Source organism: Papio anubis, chromosome 1, assembly GCF_008728515.1.
Source record: "Papio anubis isolate 15944 chromosome 1, Panubis1.0, whole genome shotgun sequence".
Taxonomy (NCBI): domain Eukaryota; kingdom Metazoa; phylum Chordata; class Mammalia; order Primates; family Cercopithecidae; genus Papio; species Papio anubis.
In genome coordinates, this window is record NC_044976.1 from 193,303,982 (window position 1) to 193,328,617 (window position 24,636).

The 24,636-nt window shown below is 43.4% G+C and overlaps 1 protein-coding gene across 5 annotated transcripts in view; it reads left to right on the plus strand.

The window, feature by feature from the left end:
* Positions 1–24,636, plus strand: part of ADCY10 (adenylate cyclase 10) — a 98,103-nt gene that overhangs the window by 60,300 nt on the left and 13,167 nt on the right. For all 5 annotated transcript variants that reach the window (XM_021930904.2, XM_021930898.2, XM_021930901.2 and 2 more), the window contains 10 exons: positions 222–500; positions 632–922; positions 10,036–10,105; positions 10,802–11,033; positions 13,278–13,385; positions 14,197–14,372; positions 17,671–17,827; positions 22,170–22,374; positions 22,453–22,549; positions 23,890–24,005. In XM_021930904.2, the coding sequence (XP_021786596.1) occupies positions 222–500; positions 632–922; positions 10,036–10,105; positions 10,802–11,033; positions 13,278–13,385; positions 14,197–14,372; positions 17,671–17,827; positions 22,170–22,374; positions 22,453–22,549; positions 23,890–24,005 (1,731 nt within the window). The remainder of the gene's footprint in view (positions 1–221; positions 501–631; positions 923–10,035; positions 10,106–10,801; positions 11,034–13,277; positions 13,386–14,196; positions 14,373–17,670; positions 17,828–22,169; positions 22,375–22,452; positions 22,550–23,889; positions 24,006–24,636) is intronic.

The following is a 24,636-nucleotide window of genomic DNA, read 5'->3' on the forward strand; positions in this document are numbered from 1 at the left end:
AGGTCATTGTGCCATGTGTCTTTCCAGGCCATAAGCCTGCATCTTTAGTACTCTCAGCACAAGTGCTATCCACAAATTAGGTACTAAACAAATACTTCTTTTGACTTAGCTTAACTGAGTTTCTTTCAACAAGAACTGTAGAGCAGGATGGTTGTATCAAATACAGCATATTTGATAAAGACAAATAACTAGTTTTCTACTGTGTGATCTTCTACCTGCAGAAATCTCTCTGATCCAGCTGGATAGCATGAGCCTTTCCCACCAAATGCTGGTGAGATGTGCTGCCATCATTGGCCTGACCTTCACCACCGAGTTGTTGTTTGAGATTCTCCCCTGTTGGAATATGAAGATGATGATCAAGGCCCTGGCAACCCTAGTGGAATCTAACATTTTTCATTGTTTCCGGAATGGCAAGGAGCTTCAAAATGCCCTGAAACAGAACGATACCTCATTTGAGGTTCACTATCGCTCCTTGTCTCTGAAGCCCAGTGAAGAGATGGGTGAGTAGCACCTGGAGTGACTCAGCTTCCTCTTAAGGACCCATCTAGATCAAATAATTGACCTGTGTTAGGTAGAAGGGGCTGATCTGTTGCCCACTGCCTGGCTGAAAAACCCTTTTTGCTCTCTCCAGATCACGGTGAAGAGGAAGAGCTTCGTGAACTGGAGAATGAGGTGATCGAGTGCCACAGGATTCGATTCTGTAGCCCTATGATGCAGAAAACAGCCTACGAGCTGTGGCTCAAGGACCAGAGAAAAGCCATGCACTTGAAATGTGCCCGCTTTTTAGAAGAAGATGCCCACAGGTGTGACCACTGCCGAAGCAAGGACTTCATTCCCTATCATCACTTCACAGTGAATATTCGGCTCAACACTTTAGACATGGATGCCATTAAAAAGATGGCTACGTCTCATGGATTTGGAAGTAACCTACCTCATTTTTAAATTATCCTAACTGTTCTTGGGAAATCTAGAGACTAAGATCTAGAAGGAGTGGGTGTGGACCTTGAGGGCTTCAAGTCCCATAAGCGGCTTGGGCACAAAGAATGATGAGACTTCAGCAGCCTAGGCCAATGGTGAAGAGAAGAGTAAGGGAATGTATCTGTATTGAGTCTAGTGAACCAATCTCACTATAACTGTCAGGGATGATTTGGGGATAGGGGCTCTGGCAAAATGGGGTGTGACCAGAACTTAAACTAAAATATCCCACTTAATTCACACCAAAGGATGGAATCCAAAGGGGGGTACAATCTGACATGATGACATGGTGTTTCTTGGCAGATAAGAATATTATTGCTTTGTTGGTCTAGTTTGAAACAGGTTCCAGTGGGACAAGAATATGATTGAGAGAGAATTAGCCAGGGTTAAGCAGGTCAGGGCTCCAGAAAAGAGAGCTTGGTTTCAGGGCAGGAATTCAAGACCATCTGAGAAGCAAATTTAAAAAGTTACAAACCAATAACACCAATCAGCTATGTGATCTGAGAAAACATAGCAGAGGATTTGAGGGATGTAAGGACCCAAAGATTCAGTCACTGCGGGCATGATGGGTGTCAGACATAGAGCTATAATACCAATTCTAGCCCCCATTCATGGTGGCCAGGGAGCTCCTAACGGGCTGTCTACCCTAGTCAGAGGACCTTGGTGATTATGGCTAAATCTGGTTGGGAAATCAGAGGCTACAAGTAGAGGACTCCTATCTTATAAGGATATTAAAAATCAGGAAGAAATGTATCTAAAGTGTCTAGCACATAGCAGGTGCAAAATAAAATTTTTTTTCTCATTCGTTCTCTATTTCATGTGCATTCTCAGTGGATCCTCGTATTAACCTTTTAAGGTTGATGAGGGTTATTTTCATTGCGTAGATTTTTTAAATTGTGGTTCTGGAAGCTTAAGTAACTTACCCAATACCACAGAATGAGTGACAGGCTTTATTCAATCTGCCATCAGTCTAATTCCTAAGTTCATCCTCTGCTCATTATACCTGAGCTCCCCCAAAGGTGGGGTTGGACTTTTAGGTAATACTTGCCAGAAGATAGGAAGTTCATAGACACAGCATGAAGTAGAAATCAAGAGAGTGAGAAAGTTGCAGCTTTGCACAGTGGGACAAGCATGTTGTTGAAACTGCACTCACACTAGTCCATCTCCCTTTTTGGAAGGCAGGAATCAGGCTGTAAGTTCAGAGCTTTAAGATCTGAACTATGAAGATTTCCAGTCCTCTGAAAACTTGAGTACAAAGAGGATAACAGGGCCGGGCACGGTGGCTCAAGCCTGTAATCCCAGCACTTTGGGAGGCCGAGACGGGTGGATCATGAGGTCAGGAGATCGAGACCATCCTGGCTAACACGGTGAAACCCCGTCTCTACTAAAAAAATACAAAAAGCTAGCTGGGCGAGGTGGCGGGCGCCTGCAGTCCCAGCTACATGGGAGGCTGAGGCAGGAGAATGGCGTAAACCCGAGAGGCGGAGCTTGCAGTGAGCTGAGATCCGGCCACTGCAGTCCAGCCTGGGCGACAGAGCAAGACTCCGTCTCAAAAAAAAACAAAAAACAAAAAACAAAAAAACCAAAGAGGATAAGACTTCAGCAGTAGTCTCACCCTCACTGGGGCAAGGAAGATGTCAGGGGAATGTACACCTACCTGAGTTTAGTTCTATTACTAGTATGTATTACATTCTCTCTCATCTGTTATATTTTTACAAAATTGGTAATATCATTATTATTATCATCACAAAAATGGTATGTGTGTAACATGATGTTGAAATTGAAATTTGTGCCAGAGCACCAAGATACAATGAATGCTGCAATTCAAACCGAGGCAGTGGATATACAGAATTTACAAAGGAAATAGCTGAGAATCAATTATAATCTTGGATCCTTTGCCCAGATGTAAGACATAGAAATGAGGAAGAGTGTGTAGAGGGCCAGGATTTGTGAAGAGCTCTCTTTGGTGAGAACTGATGAGGTGCTGTGTGCCTTCCTCAAGTGGGTTGTTTACTTCATCACCTCAAGCCTAGTGAGGTGTCTTCCTTAGAATCAGAGGACATAGAACCCTGGGGCCTGCCTCCTGCCTAAGAAGGCTGAAGTGGCCTGTGGCTGCATTGGGATCAAGCTGCCATCCCAGACTGTGGGAAAGGATGTGTGAGGGTTTCTCATGGATCAGATAAAACCCACCTGGGAGAAAGAGCAGGACTGGAACCATTTTAAGTTCTTCCCAGAGTGCCCTTGGGAGGGTGAGAAGACCCTTGGGTGTGGACTGCTAGAATGAGACAGGGGTAAGGGGGGCAGACTGTGGAGCACTGAGAAGATGTGCTGCCTGAATTAAGGAAGCTTTAGTGAAGGATCCCACACAGGGCCCTATTCAAAGAACCAGTGAAAATATCAGTAGGAGATGAAATGATGGAAAGAGATGAGGGAAAGGGAAAAGAAGAATATTCGACTGTGGGGGGTCAGTGAGTCATACACATACACACACACATACACGCACATACATATACATAGATGTATTTTTTGGTAGACTGATGTTTTATTTGGGGGGATAAAATAAGCTAAAATACGCTGACGGCTAGAAGACAGGTCAGTTTGAGCAGCTGGCCTTTAGCAGGCTGACTGTTGTCATCAAAGCAAACAATTTCAGTTATTTGCAGATTTTCCAATCAACTGGCAGTTCAGTTCTGGAGCATATGTGACCAAATGTCTCTGAATAATGTCTGCTGGTAGCCCTTCCATCAGCACCTCCAGCTGAGTGAGGCCAAAGCTCTACTATTTCTCCTATCAGAATTTTTCACCTGTTCAGAAGGCTATCGACTAGACAAACTGTAGAGACTTTGTAAATTCCCTAAATGTTGTATCCTAAAACAGTAATCCCATGGCCCACCGTCGCACACACCTTCAGTAGTTCCAGTCAGGGGCAAACATTTTTAATTTAGCTATTCTTTCTAGTCGTTACCTCCATATACTAAATGGTATATTAATATTGCTTTTATTGATTTTTTAAAAAATCAAATTCTGACATCTGTTTTCTGGCTATGGCAGATGAGGATTTAACTCTGTTACACCACTCCTCGGCCCCTCTACCCTATATTGTCATATAACTGGCATTAGATAAGTCAGTGAAGTGTTTACATTATTAAGACTATGTAAATGTTGTCCATTACAAACCAAGTAATATACTGTGAATAGATTTCTTAACAAATGTTTATTTTTCCTAGAGTTACTAGGAAACTTTTTTTTTTGCAATGTCTTCCTTAAAACATCCTGCTTCCATCTATCCTAGACAGATAGATACTCTGTCTATCCATTATCCCTGAATCTCCCAAAGTGTGGAGTATAACCTTTAGGCAATACCAGTCAAGGACATAATTGGGACCAAGTGTGGTGGCTCACGCTTGTAATCCCAGCACTTTGGGAAGCTGGGGTGGAAGGATCACTTGAAGCCAGGAGTTCAAGACCAGCCTGGACAACAAACTGAGACTCTGTTTCTACAAAAAACTAAAAATAAGAAAATTAGCTAGGCATGGTTGCGCACATCTATAGTCCCAGTTTCTCAGGAAGTTGAGGTGGGAGGATCTCTTGAGCCCAGGAGTTCAAGGATGCAGTGAGCCGTGATCATGGCCACTGCTCTCCCCAAAAGGGGAAAAAAAGACATAATTGGAGGAGATTCAGGGCCACTGCATTACGTGTGAATCAGATAGGGAGGAAGCTGGTAGCTGGTTCCCTTTCAATTCTCTTTTGATCCTCATGTCCTTCTTAAGAACTGTTATTTTCTAAGTCTTGATTCATTCCAACGATTTACCCTCCTGGGCATTCCCTTCAGCTTCTTCCACCTATTTCATCAATGACTACTCTTCTCACTCCTTTATCTTCTACAGATATGTTGAACTTTCATTCAGCGTTTCATTTACTCATTCCACAATTATTTATTGGGTTCCTACTATGTGCCAGGCACTGCTTACTGTTCTAGGCATCTGAACAAAACAGCATCAGTGTTTTGCATCAGTGAACAAAACAGCATTCTGTTGGGGGAAAGTAGACAGTGGAGAACAAAACATAATAAAGAAGTAAATTTCTGGGTGCAATGGCTCATGCCTATAATCCCAGTGGCTTTGGAGGCTTGAGGCCAAGGGTTCAAGACCAGCCTGGGCGGGAGAGCAAGACCCCATCTCTTCAAAAAAAATTAGCCAGGTGTGATGGCTTGTGCCTGTAGTCCCAGCTACTCAATAGTATTGCTTGAGGCCGAAAGTTTGAGACTGCAGTAAGCCATGTTCACCCTACTATACCCAACCTGGGTGACAGAGCAAGACCCCAACAACTCTTAAAAAAAAAAAGAAAGAGAGAAGAGAAGCATATAGGTATAAGTGATAAATCCATGGAGGGAAACAGAAAAAAAGAATGTTAGATTGGGACGAGGAAGATGGGAGCACAGAGTCATTTGGGTTGCAGCCACTGCAGAACAAAGTTAAATAAAGACAAGGAAGTGGGGATTTTGCTGTGTGAGGTGGCTGAGGGGAAGACTATTGGGCAGGCGGAGTAGCTAAGTGACCCTAAGACAGGGCGTGGCCTTCCATCCTGCTCCCAGTAATGGGATTTCTCTCAGAGATCATTTATTCTTTTTGAGAGCCGAGGTCACCGGCTGTGTCGCCCAGGCTGGAGTGCGGTGGGCGCCCAGTCGGCTCACTGCAAGCTCCGCCTCCCGGGTTCCGCCATTCTCCGCCTCAGCCTCCCGAGTAGCTGGGACTACAGAAGCCCGCCACCTGCGCCCGGCTAGTTTTGGCTATTTTTTAGTAGAGGCGGGGTTTCACCATGTTAGCCAGGATGGTCTCGATCTCACGAGCCTAAGTGATCCACCCGCCTCGGCCTCCCAAAGTGCTGGGATTACAGGCTTGAGCCACCGCGCCCGGCCCCGAGATCATTTTATTCTTACCAAGCACTGTAATCCCAGCATTTTGAGAGGCTGAGACAGGTGGATTGCTTGAGCTCGAGAGTTCAAGACCAGCCTGAAAAGCATGATGAAACCCCCCTCCACAAAAAATACAAAAAAATTAGCTGGGTGTGGTGGCAGGCGCCTGTAGCCCCAGCTACTCAGCAGGGTGAGGTGGGAAGATCCCTTGAGCCAGGGAGGTTGAGGCTGCAGCGAGCTATCGTGCCATTGCACTCTAGCCTGAGCAACAGAGCAAGGCCCTGTCTCAAAAAAAAAAAAAAAAATCATTTTATTCTCACTTAGTTAGCTAAATGTCCTCAACTTGGGGAGATAGAAGATAAACCCAAGAGGTAGTCTGACATCTTGAACCTAAAGTCTTATTTTTAGTTATTTGAAACCATAAGGTGGGCAGGTGATATCTTTGCTTTCCTCTTTTCTTTTGAGAACCTGCAGGCATTTTGTATCTTTTTTCTTTTGATTTTTACAGATTCTCCTTGTAGTAGGAAACTCTTAATATAGCATCTCCTTTGTAAATAAAAAAATGAGAATCAAAAATAATATGATTCTGGTTGGGCACAGTGGCTCATGCCTGTAATCACAGCACTTAGGGAGGCCGAGGTGGGGGGATCACAAGGTCAGGAGATCGAGACCATCCTAGCTAACACGGTGAAACCCCATCTCCACTAAAAATACAAAAAATTAGCCAGGCATGGTGGCAGGCACCTGTAGTCCCAGCTACTTGGGAGGCTGAGGCAGGAGAATCACTTGAACCTGGGAGGCGGAAGTTGTAGTGAGCTGATATCGTGCCACTGCAGTCCAGCCTGGGTGACAGAATGAGACTCCATCTCAATAAAAAAAAAAAAAGAAAAGAAAAGAAAATATAAAATTAGCCAGGCGTGGTGGTGCGGCCCTGTAATCTCAGCTACTAGGGAGGCTGAGGCACGAGAATCACTTGAACTCAGGGGGCAGAGGTTGCAGTGAGCCAAGATCGCACCACTGTGCTCCAGACTAGGCAACAGAGTGAAACTCCATCCAAAAAAAAAAAAAAAAATAGTTATAATAATATGATTCACCCAAGCAATAAATGACATAATGACAAAGAGCATACTTTGTACGCCCTGACTCTGTTTGCTTTATCTATCCAATCTTCGCATTCCATTCTATCACCATTACAATTTATTTATTTATTTTTTTTGAGACAGAGTCTTGCTCTGTTGCCCAGGCTGGAATGTAGTGGCATGATCTGGGCTTACTGCAGTCTCAAACTTCCAGGCTCAAGCCATCCTCCAACCTCAGACTCCCAAGTAGGTGGGACTGCAGGCACATAACACCACATGCCGCTAATTTTTTCTTCTTCTTCTTTTGTTTTTTTTGTAGACAGTTCTTGCCATGTTGCCCAAGCTGGTCTCAAACTCCTGGACTCAAATGATCCTCCCACCTCAGCCTCCCAAAGTGTTGAAGTGTTGGGATTATAGGGATGAGCCACTGTGCCTGGCCACCATTACAATTTTAAACATAAAGTGTTGAAGGAGGAATAGCATTTTCATTTTACTAATTGACTTATTTTCAACAAATGTGCATGTATGCAACAAACATTTATTAAGCATCTACCCTGTGCCAGGAAGTGACCTAGATATTTGGACCATAGTAGTGAAAAATGATAGACATTTATTATTAATTTTTATTTTATTATTAATGATAGACATGTCTATTCTCATAAATTTGAATTTTAATGGCAGCTGACAGACAATGAAGAGATTAAGCAATAAAATCTTCAAGGGGCCTTGTAGACTTTGATAAATAGTCTAAATTTCAGTCTAAGTGAATTGGAACACATTAGAAATATATCAGTTAGAATGAGTATTGGCTGCATATGATAAGGACCTAGCTAGTGTGGCTTAAATTTATTTATTATCAAATGTATTATATTTATGTATTTCTCATGTAAAAGGCTTGTCTCATCACTGGGACTAGTATGGAGGCTTCATGATCATCAGGGACCTTGGTCCAAAACAGCTGCTGAGGCTCCAGCCAGCACATTTAATGCCAGAAGGAGAAAGAAGCCAAAACATGAAAGGATGTCCCCTCCCTTTTAAAGGATCTTCTAAAAGTCCTACCCAGTATTTCCTCTTACATCCCACTGATCGGAACCTAGTCACATGACTATATCGAGTTGCAAGGGAAGCTGAAGAATTTCGCTGTCCTGAATAACATTGAATTCTATTACTAATGAGAAAAGGGACAATGGAGATAGAGATGGGAAACCGGCAGTTCCTGCCACAGAGATCTGAATCATACTTTTTAAATGGTACTGCCTTCTCTACAGAAAAAGATTGAAAAGGATAGGAATAGAAGGGAGATTAGTTTTATACAGTTGTCCAGGTAAAATTTTGGTGGTGGACCAGGATGGTGCTGTAGTGAAGATGGACAGAAGACGATGAATTCAGATATGTTTTTGGGTATGGTCAATGGGACTTTCTGATGGACTGAGTACGGATGGGGGTAAGAGAAAGAAAATAATCAAGGATCTTGTGCAGGTTTTTGCCTTGAGAAAAGGGATATATGGCAGTGATGCTTACTAAGATAGGAAAAGTTGTAAGTGGGTATAAGTTTCTGGAGGAGAGATTAAAGAGTTTCTGTTTGAATCATGTTAATTTTGAAATACCTATTACACATTCAAGTGGCAGTTGCCAAGGTGGTGTTTGAATATATGGGTCTGTAGTTAAAGTAGATGTCAAGGCTTAGATTTATAAAATGGAAAGCCATTAGCATATGAATGTAATTAAAAGTCATGGGCAGATGAAACTGCCTAGGGAGAAATTGTGAATGGAGAATGGAGCCCAGGACCAAACTGAGGTTTACCAACATTTAGAATGTTGGTACAAGAACAGAAGCCAATTAAGTGGGCAACCAATTCCCTTATAACACACAAAGCAATGTGTGCTAAAAGAATGAGTGAAAAGAGAGAGTGGTCGCTTGTATTAAATGCTGCTCAGAGGTAATCAAGTGCAGACAAAGATATAGCCTTTGGATTTGACAACATGGTGGCCACAGGTAACTTTAACAAGAGCAGTTTTAGAGAACTAGGGGGACAGGGTCATAATTCAATATATTCAGCTGCTAGTCACTAAGGAATCAATAAATAGTAATCTAGGAGAAAAGGTGGCCAAATTAATCTCTATGCAGTGCAATAAGGATTATGATACAGGTCTGCACAGGGTTGATGGGCACACAGGAGTTGGGGTACTTCTCTATGGGGTACTTACCTATGGGGGCAAGGGCACAGAGGGGCTTTCAGAAGAAGGTGATCACTTCTTAGATGTTCAAACTGCATCTATAAGATGTATGGAGTGATGCATTAGCCTACGAGCCAGAAAACCTAAGTTCTAGTCCTACATCCACCACTAACAGTTATATGAGACGAGTTCCTTTCCCTCTCTGGGATTCTTTCTTCTGCCTGAAGGGAGAAATGACTGAACTAGACAAGCCTCATTTGTTTTGTTTTAAGATCATTATGGAATTTTCTAAACTATTCAAGTCTGCTTAGACTGAGGTTTTTAAGATTCTCTGCCCTTCAGTTAACCTTTTGGGGTATTTCATTTCATTATCTATATTTCTCCATTGGAAACTGATGTCACTTTCTTCAGGCTTAATTCATAGTTTTTATTGCAGAATAAATTACTTAGCATAATGTTATTAGCTATCACAAATCTCAACATTTCTGTGGCTTAACACAAGAGAGTGATAATTTATTTCCACCTGGTGATATAATCCAACGCAAGTATTAACCAAAGGCTTTGCATGCAAAGGGACCCAGGCTCCTCCCAACTTGTGGGTTCGCTATCCTTCAGGTTCTTAGAATTATTTGCTTTCTTGTGGAAAGAGAAGGCAGAGAAGACACTTAACCATCTCAGCCTAGAGGTGACATATATTACTTCTGATCTAATTTTATTGTGAGAACTCATGATGTGGCTTCACCTAAGATGCAATGGCGACTGGGCATTGTGGTTTCTGGCTGGGCAGCAACAATTCCATAAAGAGAACAAAAGTCTTGGGTAGACAGCAGATATCTCCACTACAGAGAACATTTCAATGACCATACAACTCATTTGTTTATTTTCTAGCTCAAGAAGATCTTATCCTGTCCAAATCAGAGATTCCTGAGACATCCGCATTATTTCCTGAAAATCCCAGGTAGAGGCATATATCATTGTTTAGGAAGTAGAGCATAAACAATTGTCATTAAATTCAAAACACTATTAGAATCATTTGTCTGGCCAGTACGTTTGACCTCTTAGATACAAGTGGGAAACTTCAGGGGGTATGCATGGTGAATTTAGTCAGTAGTATCCACACTAGGTTTTATTATCCTGCTCTTTTGTTTTTAAAGATATTTTATTTTATTTTGAGACGGAGTCTTGCTCTGTCGCCCAGGCTGGAGTGCAGTGCTACAATCTCAGCTCACTGCAACCTCCACCTCCTGGGTTCAAGTGATTCTCCTGCCTCAGCCTCCTGAGTAACTGGGACTACAGGTGCCTGCCACCACGCCTGGCTAATTTTTTGTATTTTTAGTAGAGATGGGATTTCACCGTGTTGGCCAGGATGGTCTCGATCTCCTGACCTCGTGATCCGCTTGCCTTGGCCTCCCAAAGTGCTGGGATTACAGGCGTGAGCCACTGCGCCCGGCCTAAGTTTTGTATTTTTAGTAGAGATGGGGTTTCACCAGGTTGGCCAGGCTGGTCTTGAACTCCTGATCTCAGGTGTTCCACCTGCCTCGGCCTCCCAAAGTGCTGGAATTACAGGCATGAGCCACCGCACCTGGCCTAAAGATATTTTAATATCAAAGTGATACTGTGTAAGTTACTATTATTTATTTCTGCATATGGACAGTCCTGACAAAATAAGAGAAAAGATATTGAATTTCTTTGACGACGTGTTAACAAAAATGAAGACATCTGATGAAGACATTATCCCTCTGGAATCTTGCCAGTGTGAAGAAATCCTAGAGATTGTCATCTTGCCTCTGGCCCACCATTTTCTGGCGTTGGGAGAAAATAACAAAGCCTTATATTACTTCTTAGAAATTGCATCTGCTTATCTCATCTTGCATGATAACTACATGGTAAGCTGTTTCTACCCAGACCACCTCCACCCTAGAGACAATTCATGTAACATAGAGCCAGAAGGGAAGCTCCAGCATGCTTTCTGATTACTTCACATTGTATATTCCCAACAGCACCCCTTTCCACTGAAAATCACATTGCTTAGAAGGGAAATGATCTAAGATTGAGAAAAGAAAATTGGAATACATTGCAACTAGCATTGTAAATTATTTAAAATATTGCCACCTTTAGAAACTTGCCATGAATTGTCTACCTGTATGGGAGGTAAGGGGGCACATCTCATTCCCAAAATGATGCAGAGAGGACTCTTAGCATAGTCTTCCTCAAGTGGCATTTACCCTCTGTTAAGCCTAAAATACCTGTGAGTGCAAAATACCTATAGGTCTTTGGATGAGTGCAATTCTGGTTTTTTGTTTTGTTTTTGAGATGAAGTCTCACTTTGTCACCCAGGATGGAGTGTAGTGGCGCATTCTCTGCCTCCTGGGATCAAGCCATCCTCCCACCTTAGCCTCCTGAGTAGCTGGGACCGCAGACATGTGCCACCATGCCCGGCTAATTTTCTGTGTTCTTGGTAGAGATGGGGTTACACTATGTTGCCCAGGCTGGTCTTGAACACCTGAGCTCAAGGGATCCACCCACCTTGGCCTTCCAAAGTGCTAGAATTACAAGCATGAGCCACTGTGCCCAGCCAATTCTGGTTTTAATCTTGTGATCCCCAAAGAGGCTCTCCCCACCTTCATCATCATGTAATGTGTGCTGGATTATCGCACATACCCTTAGATCACCAAAGCACTAGTGAATGCTTCTCTAGGGTAATTATAAATAAGGTTCCAGGGCAATATGCCCCTAGAAATGAGGGGATTTGATACACATAATGAAATAAACAGAATTCATTGTTAAGTAAGTTGGAAATCACTGAGCTGAATACAGGTAAATAGATTCCTGTAGATACTTCAGGGCCTTTGATATACTGAGATACATATAAATCTGTTCAGAGGACACAGAAGGGTAAAGGCCAGGCTAGGCTGAAGTATACTGTGTTTCTCAAACTTATTTGCTCTTAGATCTCTTTTCATGGAGCAGCTGGCTGGGCTAACCTTCCATGAACTCACTTGAGGAAATGTCTTCCTGGGCCCTTGCTTCATCTGACTTCAGCCAGCTTCAGGAAGAGCTTCATAGACCTTCCACAATTTACAGTTGCTATTGGTCACAGCAGCCTAATCAACCCTTCTACCTTAGATGTATATAAAATTCTAAAATTAAACTATTAAAAATGTCACTAAGTTCCTGTCCTTGAAAGCATTTATGTTAGGAAGGAAAGTCTCCTGCATATTTCATGCACATATTCGGGGTGATGATGGGGATGTAGCCAATGAGTCCCAGGAGGAGGAGGCTTAGGTCGCCCTGGGGGCCAACTTTCTAAAACCTATGCATACCTGTTTCATTCGATAAGGAGTGCACAGTGATCAGGAGACAATGATTAGAAGCAGAGCCCCAGTGCAAGGTCCCAGAATGTGCCATTTGCACCCCCTCTCCCATCAAAGAAACTCCGGTGGGACTGGGGCTGGTGGCCAACTCATCTTGTCTCCCTTTTTTTTTTTTTTTTGCCTCCCACACATACCCAACAAGATGCATGAGACTGGGAGATACTGCCTTACCTTACTTTGTTCTTCAAGTCTGATCTTACCTTGATGTGCACATGTGCTAAGATTTGCCTAATGATGTTAGGAGGTGAAGATGAAGTGATAAGAGTTGTGCAGGGACTTACCTTCCTCATCCACCTCCCAAAATGGCCCTGGCAAAGGAAATGGGGGTGATTCATAATTCATTTCAAAGCTGAAGACCAGCTTCTCACAGATGTGGGGATGCTGGTCAAGGGATGTGGGTGTGTGGTTAGAAATAGGGAGGCTGGGGATAGATTTACTGAGAGGAAGAAATTGGTTTGAGGGAAACTTCAGGTAAGGCAACCTAGATGATAGCATGAGGAAAGGTGATTTCCAGATTCATTGTCTTGATGGAGTGATCCAGCAGACAAACATAAGCATGAAGGTGAGATCTTTACCCATCAGCTCCTGTCTGGAATTTGGAAGCCCATTTTAATCAGTGGAGCTGGGGATGGAAGTGGAGGTGGTCACTGAAACGGCTCCTGCATCTCTTCCTTCAGTAGAGTCTGGGGCAATGGCCCTTCTGTGGGCTCAATCCCTGCTAAATCAACACTTTTCTACTCCTTGGGCTGGTTACAGGCATATATGTATTTAAATGAAGGAGAGAAGTTGCTAAAAACTCTTGAGAAGGACAAATCTTGGAGCCAGACATTTGAGTCTGCCACCTTTTACAGCCTCAAAGGTGAGGTAAGAAACCATTAAAGACTTGAATTAATCTGTTATATATCTTAGGCCTTTCCATAGAAGTAGAAGTCATCCCTATACTTTTTATACCCTCCTCCCATCTCTTGCCACAGACTTCTAGCCAAGACTCTAGAAACTCAAATTCCTGGGCTCCAGCCTCCTCACCATGGCTTACCAACAAGATCTTCCCTGTCTTCCAGGTTGACACCTTTTTTTTTTTTTTTTTGAGAGGGAGTCTTGCTCTGTTGCCCAGCCTGGAATACAGTGGCACAATCTCGGCTCTCTGCAGCTTCCGCCTCCTGGGTTCAAGTGATTCTCCTGCCTCAGCCTCCAGAGTAGCTGGGATTTCAGGCATGTGCATGTGCCACCACGCCAAACTAATTTTTGTATTTTAGTAGAGATGGGGTTTCACCATGTTGGCTAGGCTGGTCTCAAACTCCTGACCTCAAGTGATCCACCTGCTGTGACCTCCCAAAGTGCTGGGATTATAGGCGTGAGCCACTGTACCTGGCCCAGGTTGATACCTTTATGAAATATTTTTGTTACAGTCTCTAAAAATGGACCCGAATGGGTAAACATTGTCCCAGGGGTAGACAATGCACAACTAAGATGCTAAATCCTAGTCATTCAACCATGCTTCATGCATATATCCAATAGACATTTTCTATTATGCCAGGCACAGGAAGATTTCGTTTCTGGTCCATAAATTACCTTTTTGATAACAATCCCCAAAATATGGATTGTGGGGACCTACTGATTAAGTTAGAATAATCGCTTTTCCTCTTTTCCTGTCTTTCCTCCCACCTCCCTGTAGGTCTGTTTCAATATGGGCCAGATAGCGCTTGCCAAGAAAATGCTCAGGAAGGCACTGAAGCTCCTCAACCGAATCTTTCCTTACAACTTAATCTCCTTGTTTCTCCATATCCGTATCGAGAAAAACAGACACTTTCATTATGTGAATCAGCAGGCCCAAGACAGCCCACCTCCAGGGTAAGGGAATGAGCTGGGGTGAGCAGACTGTTTAGTCTCACTCCCCTTAGAGCCCTACACATAATCCAAGTCAGCAGAGATCTCTCTGAGAAGGCAGTGGTCTTTGCATTACACATAGGGCTGCAGGATGCCTCAGTTTGAATTTCAGACAAACAGTGAATACTTTTTTTAGTATACATCTATCATATGAAATATTAAGGACATATGCGTTCCATAAAAATTATTAGTTTTAAAATTCGAATTTAACTGGGCATCCTGTATTTTCATCTGCTAAAACAGGTAATTCACACATTTCACATTTTATAAAAGGAGTAAGAAGTACCTGCACAAAGGGAAAAGGTAGAAAAGTGTTGAAGAAGAAAAAACTGAGGAGTTGTCGGCTTAAAGTATCCGCAGGTCAAAAGGTTCTCATCTCAAAAATGAGTATAACATGGAACAACATTTAATGTCAGAGTGTCCATGACCCTCATGAATGCCCTATAAGAGATTTTACCCTGGGCTAGGTGTTGTGGCTCACGCCTGTAATACCAACACTTAGGGAGGCTGAGGTGGTCGGATTGCCTGAGGTCAGGAGTTTGAGACCAGTCTGGTCAACATGGTGAAACCTGTCTCTACTAAAAAATAAATTAGCCGGGCGTGATGGCGTGCACCTGTAATTCCAGCTATTTGGGAGGCTGAGGCAGGGGCATTGCTCGAACCAGGGAGGTAGAGGTTGCAGTGAGCCGAGATCGCGCCACTGCACTCCAGCCGACAGAGCGAGACTCCATCTCAAAAAAAAAAAAAACAGAGAGACAGAGAGATTTTACCCTGTCCATGTTTCCTTAGAACCTTTAAAAAAAAAATCATTTCCACATCATAATTTAGAAAGCTTATTTTGCCAGGGTTGAGGACACGCCTGTGACACAACCTCAGGAGGTCCTAACAACATGTGCCCAAGGTGGTCAGGGCACAGCTTGGTTTTATACATTTAGGGAGACATGAGACATCAATCAACATATGTAAGAACCAACATACATTGGTTCGATCTGCAAAGGCGGGACAACTTGAAGCAAAGGCAGGAAGTCGGGAGGGAGCTTCCAGGTCACAGATAGGTGAGACACAAATGGTTGCATTCTTATGAGTTTCCAATTAGCCTTTCCAAAGGAGGCAAATCAGATATGCATCTCTCTCAGTGAGCGGAGGAGTGACTTTGAATAGAACGGGAGGCAGGTTTGCCCTAAGCAGTTTCCAGCTTGAGTTTTCCTTAGTGATTTTGGGGGCCAAGATATTTTCCTTTCACAAATGCAATTGGTAACAATACTCATTTTTTGGCTGGGCGCAGTGGCTCATGCTTGCTATCCCAGCACTTTGGGAGGCTGAGGCAGGCAGATCACCTGAGGTCAGGGGTTCAGGACCAGCCTGGCCAACATGGCGAAACCCCATCTCTACTGAAAACACAGAAGAGTTAGCCAGGCCTGGTGGCATGTGCCTGTAATCCCAACTACTTACTAGGGAAGCTGAGGCAAGAAAATCGCTTGAACCTGGGAAGCAGAGGTTGCAGTAAGCTGGGATCACGCCACTGCACTCCAACCTGGACAACAGAGCGAGACTCTATCTCAAAACGAAACAAAACAAAAATCCTCTTTTTTTTTTTTTTTTTGTAAACTAAAAAGTACCTGAGGGGAGGGGGAAGGGATAGCATTAGGAGATATACCTAATGTAAATGACGAGTTAATGGGTGCAGCACACCAACATGGCACATGTATACATATGTAAGAAACCTGCACGTTGTGCACATGTACCCTAGAACTTAAAGTATAATAAAAAAGAAATAAAAAAAAGAATGCCCATTATTACTATTTCTATTCAGCATCGTAGTGGAGGCTCTGGCCAGTGGGGGCGGGGGGGTGGGGGGGGGAAGTACCCGAGACAGGTCTCAATCAATTTGTAAGTTTATTTTGCCAAAGTTAAGGACATGCCCAGAAGAAAAAAAACACAAAACCACAGAAACAGTCCTTGTTTGAGACTGCAGTATTTAAAGGGAAAAAGTGGGCTGGAGGAAAATGAGGGAGGGCATGATAATCCACATGTTGCAAGAGAAAAGGAGCAGCCAGGGGAATAGTCAATTATGTATTGTCTCACACTCAGTAAATAGGCACCTAAAGCAGGATAAGGCGGACATAGAGTAGCTGCCTGTGCAGGTACTTAACTTTTTATCTGGAGCTGTCTGCTAACGAACAAAAGGAAAGGCGACTTCTTGCATGACTCAGCTTTCAGCTTAATTTTTTCCTTTTGGCATAGTGAATTGGGATCCTGAGTTTTTGTTTTCCTTTCCCGCTGTCATGTGCATCCATGTGAAGAGACCACCAAACAGGCTTTGTGTGAGCAATAAAGCTTTTTAATCACCTGGGTGCAGGCGGGCTGAGTCCGAAAAGAGAGTCAGTGAAGGGAGATAAGGGTGGGGCCGTTTTATAGGATTCGGGTGGGTAAAGGAAAATTACAGTCAAAGGGGGGTGGTTCTCTGGCGGGCAGGAGTGGGAGTCACAAGGTGCTCAGTGGGGGAGCTTTTTGAGGCAGGATGAGCCAGGAAAAGGACTTTCACCAGGTAGTGTCATCAGTTAAGGCAAGGACCGGCCATTTTCACTTCTTTTGTGGTGGAATGTCATCAGTTAAGGCGAGGCAGGGCATTTGCACTTTTTTGTGATTCTTCAGTTACTTCAGGCCATCTGGGCGTATACCTGCAAGTCACAGAGGATGCGATGGCTTGGCTTGGGCTCAGAGGCCTGACACCCACCTGTGTTGAGCTGAGAACTAGTTCCTGAAAGCAGTGTGCAATGGAGAAAATAATACACTGGGCTTTTGGGCTGGAGGTAGATGGAGTTTGAATCCTGGCACCACCACATTCCAGCTGTGTGTCTTTGCCTTAATTACTTAATCTGAGTCTCACCTTCCTCATATGTAAAATGGAGTCAGTTATTCCACTCTTTTGTTACAGGATTGTCATCAGAATCAAATGTGATGAATAATACCAATGGGCTTTTTAAATAGCTTCATTTAGCAATTACCCGACACAGGACAGACACTTTACATAAATTATCTTAATCATTATAAAGTAGGTATTATGATTCCCATTTCACAATGGAGAAAATGTGCTCCATAAAAATTAATGTGCTTGTTTGTCAGTCATGGAGACAGGCCTCAAATTCAAGTCAGTTTTGATTCCCAGGCCCATAGTAAGGACACTGTGTACCTGTGCTCCCCTAAAGCATGGTAATAATGATACCTCTTATGTTCCATTTGTGTTGACTTTATCCAATAGGAAGAAGAGGCTGGCACAACTTTACCGGCAAACTGTCTGCCTCTCCTTGCTGTGGCGCATCTATAGCTACGGTTATTTTTTTCACTGGAAGTATTATGCCCAGCTGGCAGTTATGATGCAAATGAATACTGCACTGGAAACTCAAAATCATTTCCAGGTAGGGGGTTTTTGTAGCTGCTCCTTTAAGTTTCTGAATTTCATTTGGGAAGAAAAGCCTGGTGAAAGCCAATTAGGATTCAAAATTCTGAGGATATAATAATAGAAGGCTTTCTGACTGGCTTGTTTTGACAAGGCCAGCAGTTCTCAAACACTTTGGCTCCAAGATCACTTCACACTCTTAAAAATTACTGAAGATCCCAAATAGCTTTTATTTGTATGGGTTGAATCTATTAATATCATATAAGAAACAAAACCCAAGAAAATTCGAAAATATTATTATTATTATTATTATTATTTTTTGCTGTTTTTCTTGAGATGGTATCTCGCTGTGTCACCCAGGCTGGAGTGCAGTGGCACGATCTCGGCTCACTGCAACTCCACTTCCCGGTTTCAAGAGAGTCTCTTGCCTCAGCCTCCTGAGTAGCTGGGACTACAGGCGCGCGGCACCACACCCAGCTAATTTTTGTATTTTTACTAGTGACGGGGTTTCACCATGTTGGCCAGGCTGGTCTTGAACTCTTGGCCTCAAGTGATCCACTCACACTGGCCTTCCAAAGTGCTGGGATTATAGGCATGAAGCACTGCACCTGGCCTACAATATTATTTTAAAATAAAGATAAGCTTATTACATATTAACATAATTACCATTTTCATTTTTTAAAACTGTGTTCCCCAAACAAAAAATGGGAAATGTGGCATTGTATTAAAGTTTTGCCAATATTTTAATGTCTGGCTTCATAGAAGACAACTAGATTCTCACATCTGCTTCTGCTTTCACTGTTGCAATATCACAAATGTTGCCTCTGAAAGACTCCAGTATATATTCATGAGAGAATGAGGGTGAAAGAGAGAAATGTTAAAGGGTAATTCTTTTCTAAAAATATAGAATTATAAGTCATAACAAATATGGAAAGTACACATCAAAGATTTTATTTAACTCACTGAGTTGACTCAATCAAAATTAGTAAGATTGGAACTAAGTGGTTCCAAGGAGAATACAATTTACCAATGGATACAAAACTTACCTAGTAACGGTGTAATAATTGCTTGTATTCCACTGAATATTTACATTTCTATGAAAAACAAATTATATCACTTACATTATTATCAGTTTTCTGCAACGTAGTTGTAAGATAGTCCAAAGAAAAATAGAGATGACTTTGATTAGTAAGCTAGGTAGGACCCCCATTAAGTTTGTATTTTTGCCTATTACAAGGTCTTTCACTATTTTTCCTGTCACAAATAATGTCTGGATATTAGCTGGGCACGGTGGCTCACGCCTGTAATCCCAGCACTTTGGGAGGCTGAGGTGGGCGGATCACGTGAGGTCAGGAGTTCAAGACTAGCCTGGCCAACATGGTGAACCCCATTTCTACTAAAAATACAAAAATTAGCCGAGTGTGGTGGTGGGTGCCTGTAATCCCAGCTACTCGGGAGGCCGAGGCAGAAGAATTGCTTGAACCCAGGAGGCGGAGGTTGCAGTGAGCCAAGATCGTGCCATTGCACTCCAGCCTGGATGACAAGAGCGAGACTTTAAAAATAAAAATAAAAATAAAAATTTTAATGTCTGGATATTATGGAACTAGCTTTGACCTCATGTGTTCTCTGAAAAGGTGTCAGGGATCCCTAGGGCTCCCAGGATGAATTGGGAGAACCACTAGTCTAGGTCATAACCAAGGAAGCCTTTGACTGGATGAAGAAGATATCAGGAGACATGATCAAGAAATTATTAAGCTAAATCGAACTCATCTAATGAGAGTGACCTTGCTCCTTTATGAAAGTACATTAAGTCTGGGTTTCTTCCTCCTGGAGTCATTCATTGTCAAGGATTAAGGGAAGGGGTCAAGTAGCACCGAAAATGGAGGAGCTTAGATTCCTAACCTGGAGTCTGTCCTCTACATTAGTTCCTTTTGGTGAACTTAGGCTGGCTCTTCTAGAATACAGAAGTATTTATAAAGCCCATCAAGATTGACCCCTGCCTATTTCCCATTCTATTCTAGTTCCGTAGGCCATGAAGGAGCTACAAGCCCAGCCATATTGGTCCTCTTTTGGTTCCTCAAACCAGAAATTTAATCCCATCTGTCACTGGATGTTCCCTCTGCCTGGAGGGAATGGGTCATGGCCACCCATTCACTTTCTAACTTGTCACTCTGTTTTAATAGGTATTATTACCATTTGACAATTTCTTGTTTGCTCCTGCATTGGTTCTTTGTCTCTCTCCCTTACCAGTGTGTAAATCCCACGAAATAAGGACCTCTTCAGCTGTCATGTTCATATCCTAAGTTTCTAGAACAGTTGCAGTTGCTCAAGCAATTTATATTGACCGAAATACTTCTTCACACTTGGAGCTATATCCTAAGAACTCTGGTAGAGTTGGGGTGGGGAAAATAAAAAGTCAGGTTGGAATGTGAACCAAGACATTTGTCGTCAAGGTGACTGGGATTGAAAGCAGAGAAGCACTCGCCTCAGTGCTCAAAAGCAGGTGAGGGACTCAGCATAGGAGAATGGAAAGACCCAGACGGAGAGCCAGAGGGTGGTTTCCAGGACTCCGCCTATCTGCAGTGTGACCACTGGCAAGCTGCAGAAACACGGAGCTTTATATTTGCTCTGTAAAGTGAAGCAGTTGGGCTTCCATTCTCGTGGTCCAAATCCAAGGCTGTCCTTTATTACAGCCTTGGATTTCTCATACCCAACAATTCTCTCTCCCCCACCACCATTTCTGGCTATCCTTACCTTCTGGTAGCATTTTCTGGAGCATGTTCCAAACCAGGAAGAAAGGAATTCTCTAAGACTGACTATGGTTTAAGTATCCAGGGACCTGCCTATAACACAGAATTTGTAGGCTGCTTATTTTGTCCCATCTGAGGAATTCCAAGAAAAAAGCCTCTACTCTAAAATACTTCCCCTACCCCAATACTCCCACCACTAGAGATACTATATTTTTCCTGTTTGTATTTTTCAAAGTAGTTTATGTGTATTCTTTTGTTTTTGTATATATAATAAAACTGCTTCTTTAGAAGGAACTCTTTTCTCCTCACTATTCTCTCACCAGTTTCTCTTAAATCTCCAAATTAGATTTATTTGTTTGTTTGTTTTTGAGAAGGGTCTCACTCAGTCACCCAGGCTGGAGTGCAGTGGCATGATCATGGCTCACTGCAGCCTCAACCTCCCCTGCTCAAGTGATCCTCCCAAACACCTCAGCTTCCTGAGTAGCTAGGATTACAGGCTTGTGTCATCATGCTGGCTTTTTTTTTTTTTTTTAATCTTTTGTAGAGATCGAGTCTCACTATATTGCCCAGGCTGGGCTCAAACTCCTGTGCTCAAGTGACCTCCCGTCTCAGCCTCCTGAGTAGGTAGGACTACAGGCATGTGCCAGCATGCCTGGCTAGTTTTTGTTGTTGTTGAAACAGGGTCTCGCTTTGTGCCCAGGCTCATCTGGAACTCCTGAGCTCAAGCAATCCTCCTGCCTCAGCCTCCTGAAGTGCTGGGATTATAGATGTGAGCCACTGCACCTGACCTCCAAATTAGGTTTAAAACTAGTCCTTGGCCGGGCGCGGAGGCTCAAGCCTGTAATCCCAGCACTTTGGGAGGCCAAGATGGGCGGATCACAAATTCAGGAGATCGAGACCATCCTGGCTAACACGGTGAAACCTCGTCTCTACTAAAAAATACAAAAAACTAGCTGGGCAAGGTGGCGGGCGCCTGTAGTCCCAGCTACTCGGGAGGCTGAGGCAGGAGAATGGCATAAACCCAGGAGGTGGAGCTTGCAGTGAGCTGAGATCTGGCCACTGCACCCCAGCCTGGGTGACAGAGCCAGACTCCATCTCAAAAAAAAAAAAAAAAAACTAGTCCTTATTTTAAAAAAAAAACAAATCCAAACAAACCAAACCAACCTTTCTTTCTTTTTTGTTAAATTACAAAAGTTATACATGCTTGTTATAACAAACATCACAGAGGTGCATAAAGTAACATCTCTCCTTCTACCCCCAACAAATAGGTAACAATTGTTTACACTTTGGAGTGTATCCTTGCAGACTTTTTGCTCTGCAATTATACATCTAATATGTAAGCTATTGCTTTTATTTTTCATAGAAATTAAAATGTTTCTATTTCATTTAAGGACTACATGGGCAAGGGGACATCAAGCTTATCCTGAATGACTCAATAAACAGGTAGCAGAAACCCAATATGATTTCTGTATCTAAGCCCATGGCTTTCGCCAAATGTCCAGCTCTATTCCCAAGCTTAATAAACAAACGTTTACTGGCAGACATTGAGTGATGTTCCTGAGCTTTCTGCTTTGCATTCTACCTCAGTCTTCCTCCACTCTGCCATTTCAGATCATTAAGGCTTACCTAGACTATTCGCTATACCACCACCTGGCTGGTTACCAAGGTGTGTGGTTCAAATATGAAGTCATGGCCATGGAGCAGATCTTCAACCTCCCCCTGAAAGGCGAGGGCATTGAAATCGTGGCATACGTGGCCGAGACACTGGTCTTCAACAAGTTCATAATGGGACACCTGGACTTGGCCATTGAGTTAGGTAAGGGCTGGCTGGGCAAGATGGGACATGAGGATACAAGGAATGCCCCACAGTATACTGGAATTGTTTTCTTCCCAGGCTCCCGAGCCCTTCAGATGTGGGCACTGCTCCAGAATACCAACCAACACTATCTGTCCCTCTGCAGACTTAGCAGATGTCTCCTTCTGAATAGCAGGTATTTACCTTAAAGCATTATCCAAAATTAGGGGGAGGAGGCCATATTATTGAATATTCTGCGTTCAACTTTAGCCTGGTTGTAGAGTGGGGAAGGGAGTAGAGTTTGATGTAACTGATAATTGTCGTCCTTTTTTCTTTTTTCAGACAGAGTCTTGCTCTGTCTCCCAGGCTGGAGTGCAGTAGTGCGATCTCGGCTCACTGCAACCTCTGCCTTCCGGGTTTAAGCAATTCTCCTGCCTCAATCTCCCACATAGCTGGGATTATAGGCACGTGCCACCACACCCAGATAATTTTTGTATTTTTTAGTAGAGAGGCGGTTTCACCCTGTTGGCCAGGCTAGTCTTGAACTGCTGACCTCAAGTCATCTCAGCCTCCCAAAGTGCTGGGATTACAGGCATGAGCCACTGCTCCAGGCCTTGTCTTTTTTTTTTTTTTTAAACAGAATTCTTTGCCATGCATCATCTCTAATCTGGTTGCTCTGGCCAGTGATCAGAGAGTAGTCAGACAGTCATCCCAGCTGTGGGAATCGGGCCTCCACTACTATCAGGTGGGGACAAAGGGAAAGGTCTTCCAGGGAGGCAAATGGCCAGAGAATAGCAACCAGGACTAGAGGCCAAGGTCAATTTGTTCTGACTCTGGTCACCCTGATATAGAGGACCCAGGAAAGAACAGTTTGAAAAAAGAGCCAATTTGAGATTGAGGTTTTAGTCCTGGGTAGGGGTGTGTTTGAAGTCTGTTTAAGAGGTATATTTGCTTCCAAATTACTGAGAAGGACCAAGAATAGACCAGGAAGGGACTTTACTGAACTTCATCCTATCTACTGCTTTTTTCATTCAATGGCTTTGGGGTTACAAATGGTTTTCGGTTACATAGATGAATTTTATGGAGGTGAATTATGAGATTTTAGTGCACCTGTCACCTGAGCAGTGTATGCATACCCAATATGCAGTCTTTTATCCCTCACTTCTCACTTCCCTCCTCCCCTCCCCCCCGTCCCCAAAGTCCATTATATCCACCGCTTTTTTTCTTCCCCCCCCGAGACGGAGTTTCGCACTTTTGCCCAGGCTGGAGTGCAGTGGTATGATATTGGCTCACTGCAACCTCTGCCTTCCAGTTTCAAGCGATTCTCCTGCCTCAGCCTCCCAAGTAGCTGGGATTACAGGCGCCCGCCACCATGCCCAGCTAATTTTTGTATTTTTAGTAGAGACAAGGTTTCACCATGTTGGCCAGGCTGGTCTCAAACTCCTGACCTCATGATTCACCTGCTTCAGCCTCCCAAAGTGCTGGGATTACAATATCCACTGCTTTTTAATGGCCACTACCTTTTCTTTTCTATAGATACCCACAATTGATCCAGGTGCTGGGGCGGCTGTGGGAGCTTTCTGAAACACAGGAACACGTCTTAAGCAAGGCATTTTTCTATTTTATCTGCTTGGACATCCTGCTTTATTCTGGTAAGTGTGGGTTTGGAATGTAAAAGAACTTGGGGGTGTGGCACCTGTGCTGGTGTGGTGTGGCAGCTCTCAGGTTGGGGCTTTGGGACCATTAGGTTTCTGGCTGGGTGGACTTACAGGGCAGGGATGGAGAGAGGCTGGTGGTGTGAGCTGAAGCACTGTCTAGCAGGTGCCGAAACTGTAAAGGCACCGCAACAAGGAGAATTAAGTCTGAAGGAACCTGATGGATATGAGCTGCCAGTTAAACTGTCAGATCAATTTGCACCTAAGTGATAGTGGCTGACTGTCTTACTATGTGCCTCTTACTAGGGGTTTTTAACTTTTAGCAGGATGTACTTAGAGACTTCATGCTTTAGAATGAAGGACTAGATTGCTTGAGGTGAGAGTTCCAGGCTGGTAGCTATTGGTGATTTGGAAAATAAGTTCTTTCCTGATAACCTTCAAGTGACACCAAGTAGGTCACTTGAAGTGTACACACTAAACCACAGGAACCAATCTGGGAATTGCTTTCCCCACACGTGATCTTGAAAGGGGATGCGGACATTGCCACCAACAAAGGAAGCATGTGTGGGGAGACAGAGAAGTCCTAGACTGCATTAAGGCCAGGAAGGATTAGTTTAAGCCCCACACC